Source organism: Sciurus vulgaris (assembly GCF_902686455.1).
Source record: "Sciurus vulgaris genome assembly, chromosome: 5".
Taxonomy (NCBI): Eukaryota; Metazoa; Chordata; class Mammalia; order Rodentia; family Sciuridae; genus Sciurus; species Sciurus vulgaris.
The window spans coordinates 75,129,442-75,148,050 of NC_136465.1; the positions used below are offsets into that span (position 1 = coordinate 75,129,442).

At 38.1% G+C, this 18,609-nt stretch overlaps 1 protein-coding gene across 1 annotated transcript in view; it reads right to left on the minus strand.

The window, feature by feature from the left end:
- The window catches only part of LOC306661053 (antigen WC1.1-like), a gene marked incomplete at both ends in the record, with an annotated part of 88,721 nt that extends 71,556 nt beyond the window's left edge, over positions 1 to 17,165 (minus strand). The window contains 4 exons of the mRNA XM_079139881.1: positions 12,957 to 13,133; positions 14,218 to 14,398; positions 14,609 to 14,701; positions 17,145 to 17,165. Coding sequence (XP_078996007.1) covers positions 12,957 to 13,133; positions 14,218 to 14,398; positions 14,609 to 14,701; positions 17,145 to 17,165 — 472 coding nt within the window. The remainder of the gene's footprint in view (positions 1 to 12,956; positions 13,134 to 14,217; positions 14,399 to 14,608; positions 14,702 to 17,144) is intronic.
- Positions 17,166 to 18,609: the final 1,444 nt, after the last annotated feature.

An 18,609-nucleotide genomic window follows, 5' to 3' on the forward strand; every position in this document is an offset into this window, starting at 1 on the left:
TAGATAATGTTACAGAAACATTGTTGTTTAATACTCTATCTGGACAACAAACAGAGCTATTAGTAGCTATAGAAATATTCAAAATCCACCATGAGCCTTTTAACCTATTCTTTGATAGCAAATACGTTGTTAATGCTGTTCAAAATTTAGAATTAACTGGTATGATTTCCCTCACCTCCACTATTACTAAATATTTACAATGCTTACAAAAACTTCTCTGGGACAGAAAAGATCCTTTTTTTATTGGGCATGTTTGGGCTCATACTGGCCTTCAAGGTTCTCTAAGTTTACACAATGATTTAACAGATATGGCCACCAGAGACCCACACATCTTTAATACGCTTGAAAATGCAAAAACTTTTCATTCCAAATTTCATGTAAATGCTTCCACTCTACGCACATGCTATAAAAATACTAAGGCAACAGCTACGGACATAGTCAAGTCTTGTGCTAAATGTGCTACACTTATTCCTAACCCCTCATTAGGAGTAAATCCAAAAGGGCTTCAGCCCAATCATATTTGGCAAATGGATGTAACTCATTATTCAGAATTTAGAAAACTACAATTCATTCATGTGTCTATTGATACCTTTTCAGGATTTATTATGGCCTCTGCTCTTACTGGAGAAAAAACCAAAGATGTAATAACACACTGTTTACACTCTTTCTCCATCCTGGGGGTTCTCAAACAAATTAAAACAGATAATGGTCCTGGATATACATCCCAGGCCTTTAAACAATTTTGTTCCACCTTTGGTATTCAACACGTCACCGGAATTCCCTATAATCCTACTGGACAAAGCATTGTTGAGCGTGCCCATTTAACGCTTGAAAACATGCTTTATAAACAAAAAGGGGAAATAGGGGCATCATACAGATCCCCAAAAGACAAATTATCTATTGCCTTGTTCATCTTAAATTTTTAAAATCTTGATTCTGGTGGCTGATCGGCTGCTGACCATCATTCAGAGCCTAATAAAAAACATCTACCTCAAGTGCTCTGGAAGGACATTCTATGGGACAATGGAAAGGCCTGGATCTGGTATTAATCTGGGCCCGAGGGTCTGTTTGTGTTTTCCCGCAGGACACAAAATTGCCAATTTGGGTGCGGAAGAGATTGGTTTGGGTTTTTGTCCGGGGGAGGTCTATTGTGTGTTGTATCTGTTTGGTGCATATAGTGTTTAAACAAAATGCATATACATCGACGCAGAGAAACAGCCATTATTTGCCAAGCTCTCGTGGCAATTGATGCTGGCTCATCCCCCCAAGTCTGGTTAAATATGTTGGACCGGTAGTCAAAGACAGGTAAGATTCATGGGGAGCTCATAGCAACCTAAGACAGGAAATGAGGGCTAGAGTCTCATTGTCCGATGACGGGTAAGGATGTTGCTCTGCCATGGACAACCTAAGACAGTCATGGTCTCTTTTATAAACAGAAAGGGAGAAATGTGGCGGGCGAGACCTGGGGCCCAGGGTTATGCCACATGCATCCAAGATGGCAACTGGCAGAAAGCCAAAGGGCGTGCTGAATGTGCATTGAGAAAAACAGGAAGCATTTACCATTGGCTGTATGATAATTAGTTCAGCCGCTTAGCCTGTGGACAGATATATCTTACATGTATGCTTGAGCTCGTGATCGCTTGACCTTTAATAGGATTGGATGGACATATCTGATTACAATTGCTTATGCATAAGACTGCTTATATATTGAGGGTGTTATCTGAAGAAAGCGGAGGCTGCTTCATGAACTTCTGAAAAGTACGTGTCCTTTTTCCTGCTGGTTGTCAGCAAGCAGCAAACAAGGAGGACATACACAATTGAAATAGATCAATTTCAAGTAATGAAATAGAAGAAGTCATCAAAAGCCTACCAACAAAGAAAAGTCCAGGACCAAATGAGTTGTAAGTCGAGTTCTACAAAACCTTTAAAGAAGAGCTCATTCCAATACTTCTCAAAGTATTCCATGAAACAGAACAGAAGGGAACCCTCCCAAACTCATTCTATGAAGCCAACATCACTCTGATAACGAAACCAGACAGAGTCACATTGAGGAAAGAAAATTTCAGACCAATATCCTCAATGAACATCAACGCAAAAATTCTCAACAAAATTTTAGCAAATCGCATGCAAAATTATATTAAAAGGATAGTGCACCATGATCAAATGGGTTTTATCCCAGGGATGCAAGGTTGGTTCAACATCCAGAAATCAATAAATGTCATTCACCATATCAACAGACTTAACGTCAAGAATCACATGATTATTTCAATAGATGCAGAAAAAGCATTTGATAAACTACAGCATCCCTTCATGCTCAAAATACTAGAAAAATAGGGATAGTGGGAACAATCCTTAACATTGTAAAGGCCATCTATGCTAAGCCCATGGCTAATATCATTCTAAATGGTGAAAAACTGAAAGCATTTCCCCTAAAAATTGGAACAAGACAGGGATGCCCTCTTTCACCACTTCTATTCAACATTTTCCTTGAAACTCTAGCCAGAGAAAAACTAAAGAAAATAAAGGGATATTGACAGGAAAAGGAGAACTCAAACTATCCCTATTTGCTGATGACTTGATTCTATATTTAGAAGAACTGGGAAATTCCCCAGAAAACTTTTAGAGCTCATAAGTGAATTCAGTAATGTAGCAGGATATAAGATCAATGCTCATAAGTCTAATGTATTTTTATACATAAGTGTTGAATCTTTGCAAAGAGAAGTTAGGAAAACTACCCCATTCACAATAGCCTTGAAAAAAATAAAGTACTTAGGAATCAATCTAACGAAATGTGAAAGATCTCTACAACGAGAACTACAGAACACTAAAGAAAGAAATTAAGAAAACCCTTAGAAGATGGAAAGATCTCCCGTGTTCTTGGATAGGCAGAATTGATATTGTCAAAATGGCCATACTACCAAAAGTTCTATACAGATTCAATGCAATTCCAATTAAAATCCCAATGATGTAGCTTACAGATAGAGCAAGCAATCATGAAATTCATCTGGAAGAATAAGAAACCCAGAATAGCTAACGCAATCTCTGGCAGAAAGAGTGAAGCAGGGGGTATCGCAATACCAGAACTGCAAATATATACAAAGTAATAGTATCAAAAACGGCATGGTATTGGTACCAAAATAGACAGGTAAATCAATGGTACAGAATAGAGGACATGGACACAAACCCAAATAAAGACAATTTTCTCATACTAGAGAAAGGTGCCAAAAATATGCAATGGAGAAAAGATAGTCTTTTCAAAAATAGTGCTGGGAAAACTGGAAATCCATATGCAGCAGAATGAAACTAAACCCCTATCTCTCACCCTGCACAAAACTGAACTCAAAATGGATCAAGGACCTTGGAATCAGACCTGAGACCATTCATCTTATAGAAGAAAAATTAGGTCCAAATCTTCAACATGTTGGCTTAGGACCAGACTTCCTTAACAGGACTCCCATAGCACAAGAAATAAGAGCAAGAATCAATAACTGGGATAGATTCAAACTAAAAAGCTTTCTCTCAGCAAAGGAAACTATCAGTAATGTGAAGAGAGAACCTACAGAGTGGGAGAATATCTTTGCCACTCATACTTCAGATAGAGTGCTAATTTCCAGAATATATACAGAACTCACAAAACTCTACACCAAGAATACAAATAATCCAATCAACAAATGGGCTAAGGAAATGAACAGGCACTTCACAGAAGAAGATCTACAAGCAGTCAACAGATATATGAAAAAATGTTCAACATCTCTAGTAATAAAAGAAATGCAAATCAAAACAAGATGTAGAAAAATAAAATCAAAGGATAAATGATAAACTAGAAATATAAAGATATTTATAGATAAAGGGTTAATATCTTTAGTAAAAATGGCCCTTCCAAATGGAGGAAAATGGTGACTTGAATACAATAGAAAAATAACCAAAAGGTATTATTATACATTTGCAAAATTGGTACAAGATGAACCTTACAATTTGAGAAGAGGCTTCTCCTGTAATAAGAGAAATACAATCAAGCTACACTACAATATGGTTTGTCATCTATCAGATTGCAAAATGCTAAGGTTTATAACACAGTCAGTTTATAAGGCTGAAGGAAATAGATGTTCAAACCTTGCTGGTGGAGGGTGAGTGTGTACAAAATGGCACAATTCTTGTGAGAGAAATCTAATAACAATATACATTCTTATCATTTGCTGCACCAGTCTCACTTGCAAAAATTCTCTGAAGATAAACCCCCAACAACACAAAAGCATATGTGCACAAGATTATTCATTTTATCATCTCCAATTTCAAAATGTTGTAAATACCATATTATTGCATAGGAAATGTATTATAAAAGATGGCACATCCTTACTATGGTGCACTAAGGAGATGTTGCAATGTTTCTCATTGTATAGAACAAGTGCTTTCTATAGAATGAATTCCAGAATATATCACCAGGTAAAAGAATGCAAAGTGCAAAAATTATATATGGGGTATTGTTTGTGTAATAAAGAAGAAATAAAATAATACATGATGTAGATTTGCAAATATTTGTAAAGGAAATTCAAAAATTAATTTGCAACTCAGCAAGACCCTGTTTCTATATAACAGTATTAAAAAGGGTTGGGGATGTAGCTGATTGGTTAAATGCCCCTGGGTTCAATCCCTGGTACAGAAAAAAATAAAGAAGAAGTATTAGTTATTATTAGTTATAATAGAATTAGAGTAACAAGACGTTACCTGGTAAGAAGTAAAGAGAACTCTATAAAGTACAAATTGGCAGATAAAATGAGCAGCTATAACCCCAGGTCCAGACAATGTTTGGACTTATGTCTGAGAGTGGGAGAGGATGTGGGTTGAAAATGGGGTGGAAGGCAAGGGAGAAGAAGTAACACCCTTTGAGTATTTCTTACAAAATACTGCCATGGGAGCTGTTATTGTTATACACATTGAAAGGAAAAAATCCTAATCAACAAAGATTGGAAACTTTATTTTTATTTAAACTGAAACAAACTGAACTGTGAATTAAATGGCTAACACATCTACACAAAATTTAAAAAAACTAAGATCTAATTCAACTAATTTGAACATAGTATTTTGAGCATTTATCTTAATCTAAAACAAAAAGAACTGCAAGAAATTCTTGATCTTTCCTTAATAGCTTTATTGTTATTTTTATAGAACAGTAATTTTTGAATCTACCTTATGCATATTGTAGAACTGAGACGTGGTATGAGAGTATTGGCGTTGCAAGAATATCATTGTTGGAGAAAGGAAATTCCAATTTCAATATGAACAACAAGGAAGAATCTTGAGGTATTGGACTGGAATTAGAGGTGTCTCTAAGAAAAAATGATTTTAAAATAATTTATAATCTTTTTCTCTCTCTTCAAAATGAATTTAAAGCAATCCTATCCCAGTAGGAAAGAGCTCACTCAGGACTCAGACCTTGGCTAATAAATCTTTCTCTCCATCAAAAGGACCCAGGGAACTATGATATAAAATGAGCTTGGACAATTGTGCTAGAATGTAAAGTAGGACTAGGAAAAAAAAAAAAAAAAGAGCGGACAGCTCAATGACACAACAGCCAGTTAGATGGTGATTCCACTGTTCATTTGAGGATATTCTTTTCTGTTGGCCTGTCTTTAGTCCTACTTTGGGTGTCTGATCTTGTCTTATTTTCAGATTATTATGACTATGGTCTTTAAATTTTATGTCTATTTTATATTTTCTACCAAATGCTATCCACAGATCCTAGACTGTATTGTCATCTTAGTTTTGACTCATACATGCTCTGTATGTGGGGTGGCTGTATTTTTGCCATGGAAGTCTACAGACTACATGTTTATTGACGGTGACGGTTTTGTCATATCAGGGAACAGCAGATTTTTTCCTTTCTCTTCCATTAACCTTGAGGTCACGACTGGTGATGTTTCAGAAGTGGACAAAGGCACACTATAAGCTTTTCTTGTGTATAATTTTAGTCTTCACTGCTTCCATGTAAGCATGAGATCATTACCTGTATACAAAAAAGTCAAATGAAAAGTAATGTATAGTATTAAACATTCCTATTGTTTGTATCTAAATAGGGAAATGGAGTGTGTTTGTCTTTATGATGTGTCCAACATCAGTCTTCCTTACTGTGAGTGGTGCATAGAGCTGACTGAGATTAATGGTATAGACCCAGAAGACACAATGACACTGAGGTTGATGTAAAATTATTTTCTAAAATTTCCCACTTTTGAACAAGAGAATCTTCAGGATCTCAATCAAATGGTTTCTCTTTTTTTATTCAGTGCTATCCCAAGTCTGATCCTGATTTAACAAACGGGTCTCATTTTTCTTTTAGTTTTGTTTCCTTTCCAGAGGAACTAGGTCTTTTCTGACCTGGATAATTTATTCTATACCATTAGTTCAGAAAATTCCTCAAAATTTGACCAGAAAGTTATTACCACTTGGAAAGATCCAGGTAAACCTCTGTAGTGGGATGTATTAAAAGATGAAAAATGATGTGTTTTTGAAAATCCATGATCATCAATGAGTGATTTTGGCTGTTAAAATTTATTCTTGTTAGATTTACATGACAGTTGAGTATATTTGGACATATAATACATACATAGAGTATAACTTCCCATTCTTGTGATTGTACATGATGTGGAGTTTCACTAATGGTGTGTTCATATATGAACATAGGAAATTTATGTCCAAATCATACTACCATCTTTACTATTCCCATCTCCTCTCCCTTTCCTTCATTCCCCTTTGTCTAATCCATTGACCATCTTATTCATGTATGAGCATGTATATCAGATAACTACTTTTAAGACATGTGCCTGTTAAAAAGGAAAGTAAAACACACACAAATATGTTTTTTTGAATGACAAGTGTATCTATTAAAAATCATTTATTTTAAGCATTGCAAAAATAATATGTAAATGTTTCCCAGTAGGACTCTGCCATATTGCATCTGATTATTACACTAATTCAGTTTAACTTATTAAATTGATAAATGATATGAGAAAGATAAAATTAGGGGAGATAATGGAGAAAAAGATAAGGTGTGGAGACTAAAGAGGGTCATTGCAGAGAGAGGAAACATGTACAACACAGATGTGAAAGAGTAGTGTGTTCATTAAATGCAGAACCGGTATTGCTTATTCCTAAAATGACAGTAAGAAAGTAGTTAATGAGGTTGAACAAAGAGATTTTCAAATGTGGAAACTCAGTACAGTGAGATAAGGGCTTTGAGCTTTCTATACCTACATGTTTCCAACATTTTGAAGTAAGGTAGGGCCATCGTGTTTCTGAGTTCATCTTCCTGTGAGTCAGTGCTTAGTTCAGGACACCATTTCAGAGTTTTATGATATTCAGAGAAAAAGGATATTCTCTGCACCAAAAGGAAGGTAAGAGAGCAGTCTGTGGGAGGTGATAACTCAGATCTCTGAAATGAGATCTGACCAGGGGGAAAGGGATGTTTTTGAAGATGAACTTTCTAAGGTCATGAGGAGTGAACGCATACACCTTCTTAAGAGAAATATACTAGTCTGCAAAGCTCAGTGTATTTATTATGAATGATCCCTTCATCACAGATTATATGTAACAGGTTTTCAGGGACAAACAAGACAGAAATTTCATTTAATTGTGGAATAATATCATAGAGGAGTTTTCTCTACAGATCAGTTTCCTTAAAAATGGTTCTAGATGGTTTTAGGCTCAGTGTCATCATGCCCAAGGTCTTCTTGTCTCAGGGAGGATGGCTCCTCTTCCTCGTTAGAGCTGGCAGCTTTTCTAAGAGACTAAAAAGAGCTGCCTGAAACAGTAGGGAGAACCTGTGTCAGTGGTTCAAAAAGACTGTACAGAGTTCTTTCACAGAAGGAAAGATTAGTACAGGAGGGATCAAGATGTGGGGCAGAAGCAGGCTGCACATTATAGCTCCTCTGTGTTCAGAATCAAAACAGCTGGAGAACAGCTACTCAGCATGACCTGTGAAAGAAGGAATGCACTGCGATTCAATCCTGGACAGAGACTTGGTGAAACTCAGGGATTCCAGTCACTGGGACAGAGTGAGAATCAGAGCAGACTCTGCTCCCATGCCAGAAGCGTATCTGACAAAACTCTTACAGAAACAGCAGCAGAAGAGAAAACCAGTCTGAATTTATCCTTATAGGCTCTGCATAGAGGGCAGCTGTGTGAGAAGTACTTTGCTCTCCTCAACTTCTAAGTGGAGAGGTGTTGTGGGTAGCATCTAGTTGGTACACTTAAGCCTTTGGGGAACATGAATTCCAGCATCTTCTCATCCCCTGGAGATCATAGTGAGGGGTAATGCTGCTGAAGTGGGTCATCTGAATGATACATTCAATGAGATAGATGGCTGCAGCTGAAGGGTCATGAGACCCACCTGCCCACAGAGGGAACAAAACTGGGCCCACTCCTCTTCCCTCTGGGAGGCTTTGCTCCTTGCAATCTGAAAACTCCTATGGTTCACAGAAAGCCCCCACCCATGCAGCGGAGGGACCTGCCCTCCTGCAGGAGATTTTTTGAATCTTTCCTTTTTTGCAATAGGAGGGCTCCCATTGGTGCCCAGGCTTGCTGTGGAGTTTCCAGAGCTGCCAAGAGGGGACCTGAGTGAAGATTTGGTGAATAGTCCCAATACCTAGTGTCTCTCCCTGTGCTTCATGAAAACCTGAGAGCACACAAAGCTGCCACCCAGGAGAGGAAGATATCCAGCCACCATCAGAGAGCAGAGAGAGTTGCCCAGGTTCCAGGCACAGGAGGGCACAGTAAGGGCTGGGTGGATAGACTCCATCCCTGAGTCTGTGAAGGTGGTAATTTAAAAACGAGGCTGATTGAGATGTGGGAAAAGTAAATTTAGTGCTCCCTACCCTCATCACAGTGGCAGTTGGTTAAGTTGCCACCTCTATGCCCAGAGTCTTTCAGGATATGCCCCTGAGGCGTGAATATTTGCCAAGGCCTTATACTGGCTGCTTTCAGAACTAGAAGTCCTTGGAGGATGTCTTTTCGTCTTAGATACCTCAGCAAAGAGGGCTTTTATCCTTTTCCCTACGTGTATTTAATTTCATTTGGATTATCTTTTATGTATTTTATTTCCCGTCATTTGTTATTTCATACATTTACTAATTTTATATATATTCTTAACTCACTAACTAGATTTTTCTTCTTTTTCTCTTTCTCATTTTTAGTCCCCTCTCTTCGTTTTCACATTTTTCTTCTCTCCCTTCTCTCACAAACCCTTTTACTTTTGCCTCCATTTCCCTTTCCTTTTAAATTCTACATAGTTTAATATTTATTTTACTGTATTTACCAGTTTTTCTATCTATTGTATATTATCATTTCCTCTTTCTTGTCTTTGAATAATAGAGTTGTAGAGAATAGTTCAACAGGCTTTTGTTATATTTTAGTGTATGATCTGCTGCCACGCTCTCATTGTAACCCCTGATTGTTCCCTCAGAGCAGTGCAGGAAATTGAACTTAATACTTTGAACACATTGAGTAGGTGCTTTGAAGCGGAGAGATTCTCCCAGCCTGGGACACGTACAAAAGAGAAAGCAGCTTACTAAAACCCCATCACATAAGAAGAGTGGAGATATCCTTCCCCAAATGCACAAATCTCAACATAGAAGCACAAATAACGTAAGAAACAAAGGCAGTAAGATGCTCCCAAAAGTTCATAAGTTACCAATAAAGGAACCCATACATATTAAAGTGAAATACATGTTGGAGAAAGAATTGAAAATATTGATTGTTAACATGAACTAAGAAACGAACTAATGTAGCCAACAGACTACATGAAAGAACATTCAAGTAAAAAGACAGAGATTATGAAAAGACAAAACAAAACAAAACTAAATAGAAATGTTGGACATGAAAAGCTCAATAAGTCACATAATACCCTTAATGGAAAGTCTAGAAAATAAGCTAGAGCAAACAGAAAAACAAATAGCAGGGTTTAAAGAGAGGATTGATGAACTAGAACATTCACACAGAAATGGAGAAAAAAATTAATAAAGTATCGACAGAATATAAAAGAACTGTGATATAGCATTGAAAGAGCCAGTTTAAACTGATAGGTTCTGAGGAAGGAGTGTAGAAACAGGCTAATGCCATAGAAAACTTATTCAGTGAAATAATAGCCCCAAATTTCCCTAATCTTGACAAGGAGATGGATATGTGGGCACTGGAGGTAATTAGAAGTCCAAATAGATATGACCCAAAAAAGCTCTCTTTGTCATATGATAGTTATAGTGCCCAAAATTCAGAATGCAGAAAGTATTTTTAAAAGTTGTAAGAGAGAGAGAGAGAAGTGCTGCGAAGTCACTTATAAAGGAAAGCTCATTAGAATTACAGCAGACTTCTTAGAAAAGATCTAAAGGCCAAGAGGTCACAGAATGATGTATTTCAAGACTTGAAAGACAAAACAAAACAAAACAAAACAATGCCCCCCACTAATCTAGATTATTATATCCATAAAAACTATCCATCAGCATTGACAGAGAAATGAGACTGTCCAAGATATGTGTTAATTAAAAGAACTCATGGCCAATAAACCACTATTGCAGAAGATATGTAAGAGACTCCTATGCACAGAAGGTGAAGATGAAAGCAACCAACAGATCACGGGAAATAATAAATTTCATTAGAGATCAGATAAGGAAATAAGAATTTCAAATAGTAGAAATAAAAAAAGACAGGTATTAGTACATATATTTCAGTAACAACTGACTGTAAATAACTACATTTTTTAACTGAAGCACATAGAAACGCAGCTTGATTAAAAATCAAGCCCAAATTGTATGGTGTCTGTACACCCCATTTGCAAAGACATTCACAGATTGAAAGTTAAAAGATGGAAAATGATATTCCATGCAAATGGAATTCAAAAACCAGCAGGATAAGTTATACTCATATCAGGAATGCAGACTTCAAACAAAATTACTCAAAATAGAGAAAGAAGGTTCTGAATATGGGTAAAGGGAAAAATTTAATAAAATGATATAATGAATGTAAATGTTTATGACCTGAATGTCTGTGCATCCAATTTTATAAACCAAACAAACTCAACAAGAAGGGTGTTACAGGGCTTGATATAATAATAGTGGGTGACTTCAATACCACATTCTTACTAATGGGTCAACCGAATCCCTGTCCCTCCCTACAAAAACAAGACACACGAGAGTTATACTACACACTGAATTAAATAAAGTTTACAGATGTACAGAGCAACCCATCCAACAACAACGGAATACACTTTCTTTTCAGCAGGTATGAAACTTTCTCCAAAAGATATCCTATATTAAGCCAAAATGCAAGTCTTAGAACATACATAAAAACTAAAATAATATCTTTCATCTTATCAGGAATAGTGGAATGAGAATGGAAGTTGATAGCAAGAGAAACCACAGAAAATATAGAAATGCACTTTTGAATGATTAATGGCTCATTGAAGAAATCAGGAGGGAGATTTAAAAATTCCTAGAATAAAAAGTGGAAACACAATATACCAGAATCTGTGGGACGGAGCAAAGGCAGTTATAAGAGGGAGTATTCAGTTCAGTGAGTGGTTTCTTTAAAAAAGTCAGAGATGTTACATAAATTATCTAATGATGTATCTCAAGGACTTAAAAAAACAGAAATAAACAAAACAAGTGGGGGGTTGTTTGTTTTTTCTAAAAATCCCCAAACAAGTGGAAGAAAAGAAATAATAAAGATCTGAATTGAAATGCATGAAATAGAGATTCAAAGATCAACACATAGGCTCAAAGATCAACACATAGGATTGATGAAACAGGAACTTGTTTTACTGAAATATCAAAAACTTTTTATAAACTCTTATTCTAAACTAACAAGAAGAAAGTGATAAAAGACCAAAATTAGCAAATTTAGATGTTGAAATAGAGATATTGTAATAGATAACATTAAAATCCAGAGGATCATTAGGGACTATTTTGGAAACTTTCATTCTAATAAATGAGAAACTCTAGCAATAACAAACTTCTGGACATACATACCTGCCAAAATTGAATCAAGAAGATATAAAAGTTCTAAACAGACTAATAACAAACAATGAGATTGAAGAGATAGTAAAAATCCTCCCATCAAATAAAAGTACAGTACTGGATGAATTCACATCTGAAATTTACCAGACCTAGATAAAGGAAAAAAGGGAATCACCATTGTTAGAGGGAGACCACTGGGTAGAGAGAGGGGATCTGTGGGAGAGGCTGGGAGGGGTAATCAGAAGTATTCATGAGACCAATTGGGTACTCTTCCAGATGCCAAGAGGGCAGCTCAATTAAATACCAGTTTCCTGTTCCCCATGAAACACATATTCATTCATAAGCAGAAAGCCTAGTCCAAGAGGGTGATCCCATGTCAGTTGAAACAATGAGGAAAAAATGATCTCTTCCTTCTAGTGATGAAGTTTTAAGTGACTGAAGAAGATTGAATGTGAACCAGGAGAACCCCAGCTGTCTGCATCTCTGAGACGTGGAGGACAGGTAACCGTCATGTCTCTGCTGAGTCTTAAGGATGATGAGAACCCTGAAGAGAAGGGCTCCCAGGAGGATGCGGAGGATCCAAGGTAAGGAGAAGATTCCAGGATGGGATCTGAGACAGAACTGGTGCCTGAGGAGGTAAAGGGCCGTGAGAAGCTCAGGAGAACCCAGTTTTCCTGGTCATTTACTGAGAATTCAGGACCATGAAATCACTATCAGATATAATAGATTTGCCTGAACCCCAAGATGTTACCATCCCAACACCACCCAGAGTCTTATTTTAAGGGATTTCTATAAAGTAAGCACTTACAGGACTTTGGGGCATTATACTGCTACAACTTAATAAAGTTTCATCTTTTGGAGACCAAGATAGGTATTTCTAAGGGTCAGAAGGACACTGCTAGAGGGAGGTATCAGTTTTCTGGCAGCAAATTCCATCTACCCACTGGGGTCTAGAACCTTCCCTGAGAGGAACCAAGAAGTCTAGAGTCCCAAAGTCCCCACAGTCAAGCTGTCTGAAGATCACAGGCAAAGTCATGGCTTCATGGGGCTGTGGCAGACACTGCCACAGCTGTTGTTGTAGAAAACCTCCAGCACACTCCTGGCCCTTGCTCACCATTCTGATGGCCAGGAACTCTGAAAGCAAGAGGAGCAAAATGGGGCAGAGTGAGCATTAACTCTTACTGCTGTGTTTTCCTTTATTCCTAAGTAGTGGGAGTTGTTGACTCTGCTGAGGAAGTGCCCCCGAGGTGAAAGAGTGGAAGTTTTGTCCCTTTTAACTGTTTTGCTAGATTGTGTTTGTCTTTTTATTTCTATGACAATGAAAGGGCCAGGAACACTGAGCTGAAGGCTCTACAGCAAGGAGGATGCATGCATTCCTTCCTGACCAAACATCTGACAGTCTGGAATAGAACTGTGGATAGTGGATGGCAGAAGAGTGGAGCCCCAAATGTGCCACTTCCTGACCCATGGAGCCTAAGAACACATTGCCTCACATGTCACAGGGGCTTTGCAGACAGTACAAAGATAAAGATCTTTTCAGGTGAGATATTCATGGAATGTCCTGGATTAATCATGTGATTCCAATCTAATCATATCTTTAGACCTGTATCCTCAGAGGAAGATAAATGTTTCTGGCCCTAGTCAGAGGGTAATTTGACCACAGAAAAGTTGTCAGAGTTGCAACATGGTAGGTTGCAAGAATAAGAAAGGGACCCTAAGTCAGAGAATAGAGGCATCTCCTAGAAGGTGGATAAGGCAAGGAAACAAGTTTTCCCAGAGCCTCAGCAGGATGCACTTCGCTTTTAGTCCAGTGCAACCCAGGTGAGACTTCTAACGAACGCTATTTTAAGGTAATGAATGTGTGTTGATTCTAGTCATTAAGCCTATGTTAATTTGTTACAGCAGCATCAGGAAACACATCCAGTGGGTCTCACAGTTTTCCACCATGGTTAACAAAGAAAAACCTTTTTCAAATGGAAACTAAAGAGAATGACTGTTTCAGGGACAGTGTTGAAAAGGAAGGAGCAGAAGAAGTTCACCTGCTTCAGGAGAAAATGAAAGCACCTTGCCTTCTCCTTTGTTGGTAGTTCAGGTACTGGGTAAGGAGCCTCCTCCCACTTGTCCTGGCAGCTACTCCCCAACCCCATTTTAGGGCTCAGTCACCTTCCTTTGAATGATGCCCTGCCCTCCCAGCCTGTGCACCGTGTGCACCACAGACCTGAGCAGATGACACCAGCATTCTCCTTGTGCCTGCAGTTGTGCTGCCCCCAGCCCTGGGAAGGGCACTGCCACACGTGGGCCTCCTCTCCTGTGCAGTTCAGCTCATCCAGCCAGATGGGCCCTGACCCCTCTCCAAAGTGAGCAGAGAAGGTGGCCTCCAGGGCCACTCCACAGCCCAGCTGTCTGCACACCACGTGGGCGTCACTCAGGTCCCAGCTGTCATCACAGATGGAGCCTCAGGAGCCCTGCTGCAGGATCTCCACTCTCCCTGCACAGCGACCACCACCATCCACCAGGCGGAGCTCTCTGCTGTCTGGGGAGAGACAGGGTCATGTCAGTGAGCGTTTACACAGGGAAGGAGAAGGGACTTGTGCTGGGGCCTCGCTCACCTGAGCAGGTGGCAGTGTGTCCCTCTGAGGCTGCAGAGCCTGCTGGGTCAGACCAGGAGTCGTTGCACTGGGGCAGCAGCTGTGTCTGGTTTCCTACAGAAGGGGTTAGAGAGCAGGAAACTCAATTGAACTAAATAATAATGTAGGGATGGCAACTGAGATAAAAATCTCTGACATAGAAGGAACAATTACCCGTTTTCAGTCCTAATCTTTGGTATTAACATTTCTGCTTCTGACTATGCCAGAGTTTTCTGTCTTAATCCAACCACTAGGAGTGACTTTAGGAAAGTGGTAATTTATCAATACTGTTGGAAAGTACTGTAGAGCTCCCAGGCCAGGAAGAATTTTTGGAACCATTTTCAAAGAGAAATAAAAGACAAAGATGAACCTTTTCTCCTGAGGCAATTGTCCACTTAAAAGTAGTAACTGAGACTCTGAAAACACCAGGAGAGATTTTCCAGATTCACAGGTATTATCCAAAGTTACCTGGTGGGGAGGAACCCATTTAAACAAAGAACATTAAGCATAGAAGCAAGTGTGAACTAAAATGGATCATTTAACATACGGATGGGTGTCCAAATTCTAATCATTTAAATTATTGTTTATAAGAAGATCTACACTTACATAAGATGCCTGGAAGAGAAAAACAAAGTTATTTTTGAGAAATTTGTATTATTTTTCAAATACAGTGTCTGTCAACCAGAAGTACCCATATCAAAAGCATTTCCATAGAAGATGAAGTGGAAAAAGAAAAAAAATGAAATATTTTCCCATAAGAATTATTTGTGTTCCCTTATGGAACATTTAAATAACCATACTTAAAGTGCTCACATTATTAGTGACAATGTACATCTTGGCAGAGAAATGATATAAAATTCAATAAGAAATTGAGAGTTGAAAAAAATGTTAAACATAAAATCTCAAAGGATCAGTCTCTGAACACAGTATACCATTAGGAGGCAGACATAGAAAAGTGGAAGACTATAGGAAAACAAAGATTAAAACACAAAAAGACAAAATAATAACATATAATTAATGCATAAACAGTAATGATTATCAGCCAGGCATGGTAGTGTCCACTTGTAATCCCGGTGTCTCAGGGATTGCAAGTTCAAGACAGTCTCAGAAATTTAGTGAGGCCTGAAGCAACAGAGTGAAATCCTATCTCAAAATAAAAAAATAAAACAAAAAAGGGGCTGGGATGTTTCTCTGTGGCTAAGTGCACCTGTGTTCAATTTCTAGTACTAAAATAATTATCATTCTTAAGGATACTTCCTCAGGGTTTTCAAGATGGCAGAATAGAGGAGTTTGCTTTTCTGGCTGCTCCATGGCATGAAATCAAGAAAGCAGAGAGGTTTTGCTTTTCAGGAAGTGAGGTACTGGAAACCTTCAGGGACACAGTAAGTCCATAGGGTAGAAAGTTTATTGCCTCAGCTCCATACTGTTAGAAGGATAGACACATAACAACCAGAAAAAGCAAGGCAACAAATCACCCCAAACAAACCAAGATACTCCAGTAACAGAATCCACGGTAGAAGAATTGTCAGACAAGGAGTTTAGAGTGTTCATAGTTAAACTGATCTATGAAGTAAAGAATGGCATAAGGAGGGAAACCAGAGAGAAAATACAGGAAGTGAAAGATCACTTCAGTAAAGAGATAGAGATTCTGGATTAAAAAACGAAACAAAACATTAAAAAAAAAAAAAAAAAAAAAAAAAGAGATCCTTGAAATGAAGTAATCAATAAATCAAATTAATTAAAAATTCAACTGAAAGCATAACCAGAAGGCTAAACTTAGAATAGAGAGTATCAGGCAATGGAGATAAAATGTATAATCATGAAAACAAAGTTGAACATGGAGAAAAGATGTAAAGAGACCATGAGCATAGCTGCCAAGAACTATGGGACAACACGAAAAGACCAAATATAAGATTTATTAGGATAGATGAAGGCTCAGAGAAGTAAACCAAAGGGATACATAATCATTTCAATGAAATATTACCAGAAAATTTCCAAAACTTGAGAATGAAATGGTAAATCAAATACAGGAAGGTTATAGGACTCAAATACAAAATTACAACAGACCCACACCAAGTCACATTATAGTGAAAATGCCTAGCATACAGAATAAGGATAGAATTTTAAAGGCTGCCAGAGAAAAACAATGATGACATTTAAAGGGAATCCAATCTGTGTATCAGCTGATTTCTCAACCTGTACCTCAAATCTAGGAAGTCTTAGATTAATATATACCAAGCTCTGAAAGAAAATGGATGCCAGCCACAAATACTATACCCAGTATAATTAAGCTTTAGCACTGATGAAATAAAAACCTTCCATGATAAACAAAAGTTAAAAGAATTCTCAACTAGAAATCCTGCACTATAGAACATTGTCAACAAAACATTCCATGAACATAGGGTATGGATATATGGATATTTCATAGGGTATGGAGAGTTTCATTCCACTCTCTTTCCTTCCCCTTCTCATTCCCCTCCCCTCTACACAATCCAACGCTCCTCCATTGTTCCCTTACCCCCTTGCCTTCACCCCGCATTATGTGTCAGCATCCACTTGGTACAGAAAACATTCGGGTTTTGGTTTTTTGGAATTGACTTATTTCACTTAGCATGATATTCTCCAACTCCATCCATTTACCTGCAAATACCATAATTTTATTCTCGCTTATGGTTGAATAATATTCCATTGTTAATATATACCAGAGTTTCTTTATTCATTCATCTATTGAAGGGCTTCTAGGTTGTTTCCACAATCTAGTTATTGTGAATTGAACAGCTATAAACATTGATGGGGCTGAATTTCTGTTGCTTTTCTTGTGCCGGCCTAGCTTGGATTGGGGGGTAAGTAGCGTGGAATCAAGACTCAGACTCTGGGAGTAGGGTGGAAGCAGGCATGTGGTGAGCAGTCTGCAAACTCATTTATTGTGGTAGTACACAAGAGTTTTAAAGTTCATTTGACCTATCATCATTTGCCATTGTTGTACCTTTGTCCTATCCAAAGTGACATCCTTTTCTTAGGTCTTTCAAGCCCTGCCTTTGGTTCCCTTGGTAATGCTGACGTCAAATTGTGGAAGTTGTGTACTTTCTTATGTGGCCAAAGTGGAACTCTCCTTCCCACAGGTTTTCTCGTCGGGCCTGTATGTGTGAAGGTTTTCCTTACACACTTGAGGCGTTCACTACTGCCATCCAAGAACTAGGATTTCTCCCAACATTTCCCCCATTTTTATTAATTTGGACTAGGGATTCCTTCAGGAGGACTTGATTGACCTGAACCCTTGTAAGTCTCTTGTTGAAAATGGACCACAAACATTTAAGAACTGCAAGTAATACAAGAAAGAGTATACAGACTAATCCTAATGTGGTCAGATTTGCAGGATTCAGCATATTTTTTAGCTTTGACCATATTTGCTGTATTGTAGTTGTACTAAATTGATTAATTTTTCTCATGTTTGTGTTTTCTTGTTCAATGAGGTGTGTTACATTGAGAAATTTTTGTGACCATTCGGCCTTTCGCTGTTGTGCAAGTAAACTTCTTGCACGTGTAAGGTTATGAACAGTAACATCTGTTATACAAACAGATGAAGGTTGAGTGATAATGGCACACCAAAATTTTTCGCTATCATTAAATAATCTATTTGTTGTTGTTGTATGTCTATTTGGGCTTGTAAATTTTGCATGCCATCAAAGGTATATGTGGCTAATGACGTATGGCCATAGAACAAATCAGAGGATGAGTGTGTAGTTTGTTGAAGGGCAGTAGCGGTGGCTCTGGACTGGATTAAGGCAGCCCCGGAAGCGGTGGTGGCAGCAGTAGAGTCAATCAAGGCAGCAGCTATGGTGGCAGAGATTCCGAAGTTTCATTTTCTGCGGGATCCAGTTGATGGTCATGATGAGAGTTGTTCTGTTAACGTAATAGGGAACATTAGATCTGTGTCAGTAACCACCGTATACAGAAAGGAGGGAGTATGAACCATGATATGA